General features: G+C 32.4%; 1 protein-coding gene across 1 annotated transcript in view; it reads left to right on the top strand.

Annotated features, from left to right (window-relative positions):
- Positions 1-815, top strand: part of LOC133732296 (palmitoyl-monogalactosyldiacylglycerol delta-7 desaturase, chloroplastic-like) — a 1,943-nt gene extending 1,128 nt beyond the window's left edge. The window contains exons 4-5 of the mRNA XM_062159819.1: positions 129-235; positions 325-815. Coding sequence (XP_062015803.1) covers positions 129-235; positions 325-526 — 309 coding nt within the window. The 3' untranslated portion in view covers positions 527-815. The remainder of the gene's footprint in view (positions 1-128; positions 236-324) is intronic.
- The last annotated feature ends 2,748 nt before the right edge of the window (positions 816-3,563 follow it).

Here is a 3,563-nt window from a genome sequence, read left to right as displayed (position 1 = left end):
TATATATATATATATATATATATATATATATATATGTATGTGGCTCGAATCTGTAGTCAAATTTATTTTCGACAGAAATAGTTGAAAATCGAATACAATTTATCATTATGATTAATGAATGATTGCAGGGAGTGAGGATGGTATATGTTTTCCACACCACTTTGCTAGTAAACTCGGTCGGTCACATCTGGGGAAAACAAGTATGGAACACCGGCGACCTGTCAAAAAACAATTGGTATGGATTTATTCGATCTTGCTCCCTACATTTAGATTAATCAACGACCACTAATTGGGACATATATAATTTTGTTTTGGTTAATATAGGTTGTTGGGATGGATCGCACTTGGAGAAGGGTGGCACAACAACCATCATGCATTTGAATACTCAGCTCGACAAGGTCTGGAATGGTGGCAAGTCGACTTGACTTGGTATGTAATCAGAGCTCTTCAAGAAATTGGGTTGGCAACTGACGTCAAAGTTCCCACTGAATCTCAGATGGGTCGCAAAGCCCTCAAGAAATATTGAACTGAATACCAATAATTACAATTATTGATTGCACGCAATAATTTCCAAGCAATTACGTACGCATGGACGTGGTAGAAGTCTGTTATTTAGTAGTGTATGGTCATGAACTATATACGAAAACGAGTGTTCAAGCCCTTTCTTTTTAAGAAAGTTGTCTCCATCTCTCTCTTTCGTTCTGAATTTATAATAATTAGGAGTTTCCATTTAAGTGGATCTTGTCGGCATTGCGTACGGCCGGTGTGGCAGTCTTTGTGTTTGGTACTATATATATACATTTCCTTTAGGTCTTCATCTGGAAATTATCTTTACAAAATATCAAGCAAATCTATTCTTATATCATTGAAAGTTAGACAATGTTGGACAAGCATGATAATAAGACACATTTCTTTAGAGCCGGGGTGAGAAGCACGAAAGTTGTATGTGATCGGAGGGAGAAGAACATTGGTCTTCTTGAAGCGGAAGTGATCGTTGGTAATATCTAATTATCAAAACTGCTAGTGTGAATATGCATGCAATTTTGTGGCTATTTTTCTTTTCGTAATGATCTAATTTTATTTTGTAAGAGAGAAAAAAGAAATCATACAAATGACCAATAACAAACAACAAGAACAAAGATAACAACAATCCAATCGAAGAAAGATAAATAAAGAGAAGATGAGCATGCTAATATAATTCCAAACCTGCATTCAATGCGGCCAGGTGATCGGCAAATAATAGTATAAGATATCAGTATCTACTATACTCTTCATTTAATGTGACCAATGTTACAGTATCAACCAAACACTATTCCAAACTGTTCTTGCTCATTTATATATCAACCATGCATTTATTTTATATTCTTATGTTTGACTGGATTACTACATTTGCGTACTTTAACTTAACCCAAAAAAAAAAAAAAACACAAAGACTTTGCAGTTAGAGTTTCGTAACCTGTTTGAGCATCTGACCACTTATTTTACAACATTCTAGGTTTGTTTTATCTTCATTTTTCTTTTTACCGATTTAAGTGAAGATATTTAGTCTTAATTTATTGATATATGTCGTTGATTGTAGTTCAATGATAGGTATTGTGATTGTAGTCAATTTATGGGAGCCCTTCTAATGAGGACCACTAAAATGATGACTATTTTGTGAAACTCACTTTTCGATCATATTTCTGCAAATCAGCCGTTAGATATTTAAATATTTATGTATAGATCATTTATATAATTTTTTCAACCAAATTGAAAATCTATAAGGCATTCATAATCGTGATTTATCAGTTATGAACATGAACGGTTCATGTTTGACAGATTTGGTCCGTCAATTGATTTGATCTAATTCGGTACCTTAACGATTAGCAATTTGGAAGAAAATTTTCAAAAGTGGTTTACTCATATATACATAAACATCTAAAGATTGATTTGCCGTAATATAATCAAAAAGTGACTATTCCAAACCGTTGATTAGAAAGTCCTCAACTACTCCTCATTTTAGTGATCCTCATTAGAAGGGCTCCTGTCAATTTATAATTGTAGTTTATTAAAATAAAATTTCTTTCAATATAAGAAAGAGTAATCAATTTATTGAAACGAAGGGAGACTAAAACTCCAACATATTACAACCAAGAGTGTTTTAAATGTGGTCTTATTAAGCTTTTTTTTTTTTTTTTTTCTTGTACCACATTTGTCCTGAGAAAATCACAGATGTTCGCACTTTACATTCTCGTATATCTATATTACTGAACATGAACCAATATTGTGCATACATGAGTGTGTAATTTTTTTTTTTTTCCAGTTTTCAAAAGAGGATAAAAGGGTTTCACTTCTGCCCCCATGGTGATTCGAACCCATGACTTCGTACATAAGTAGTGTGTGCTCTAACCACTGAGCTAACACCACTTCGTCAGTGTCTAATTTTCTTTCATATATGCATCTTAACAATGTAGTGCTCAAATCACCCCTTTCCTAGTTTCCTATGTGAGCGAAATACCACACTTCCAGTTCTCCCTGCCATCATATGCCTAATTGGTTTTGCCAAAAAAGAAAGTTCATATACATAATTGGTGAGTTATAAAGACCACAGCAAAATCATGACTTGGTGATCATTTCCAATCCACACAACCATATAATTGATGAATTGATTATAGACATGACATCTCCGCAAAAGGAAAAAAAGAAATATTTTAGAAAGCTGAATCACATTAACCCGAACCACAGAGCATATAATGGTCTGGTTTATATAATAATTCCTCCAATGCATTTGCAGCTACACACTTGCGTACGCTCTTCATCTTCAATTGATGCACTATTTGATAGTGGTCCACAAACATTTAATTCATCCAACAATATCTATTCTTGATACATCAGTTGAAAAAGAATTATAGTTTTTAGTCATATTTTGAATTGTTGCAAATGGATTTCCGTAAATGAAAATTATTATCAGGGCTTAAGATTTTGAAGCCTTAATTAGTTAGATGCGTTGTTCCATATCAAGCATACAATATTATTAAATTTATTATTAACGTTGATCTCAGATGATGAGAAATAGATAATGGGGAACAGTTTTTAATTATGAAACATAGGCTATTAAGTAGTGTTGTAATTTTTGTAGCCATTTGCCGTGTGCATGAAATTTATTTAATGAGAAATTGTACAATCTGTTATCATATAGCATATATACAAATATCACCAATAATATTTAATTATTCGAACGAGATCTTACTTTATTTTAATGAGGACCATTATTTACCTTAATGACGACTTTTTCTCAGTTACCACATGAGTTGTCGAATTGAAAATATGAATTCTCAAAGTGTTAAATATTACGTGAAATATGACCATGTATGAGAAATATTTATAAATCATAGTCTTACCCTTTATTCAATTGGCCATAAAATTATATTTAAAAAAAAAACAATGAAAAGTCCATACTTTATAGAAAAGACATTTGATTTTCAACACAATATATCAGTACAATGAAACAATCGACATACATGTGCAATGCACTTTTCTTGTTGGTCTGACCGTTTGATCAAATCCGTTTGAGAGATTCTTAG

This window comes from Rosa rugosa, chromosome 2 (assembly GCF_958449725.1).
Source record: "Rosa rugosa chromosome 2, drRosRugo1.1, whole genome shotgun sequence".
In the NCBI taxonomy this organism is placed as follows: Eukaryota; Viridiplantae; Streptophyta; class Magnoliopsida; order Rosales; family Rosaceae; genus Rosa; species Rosa rugosa.
Note: the sequence above shows the minus strand (reverse complement) of the source record. Positions and strands in the feature narration are given on the sequence as shown.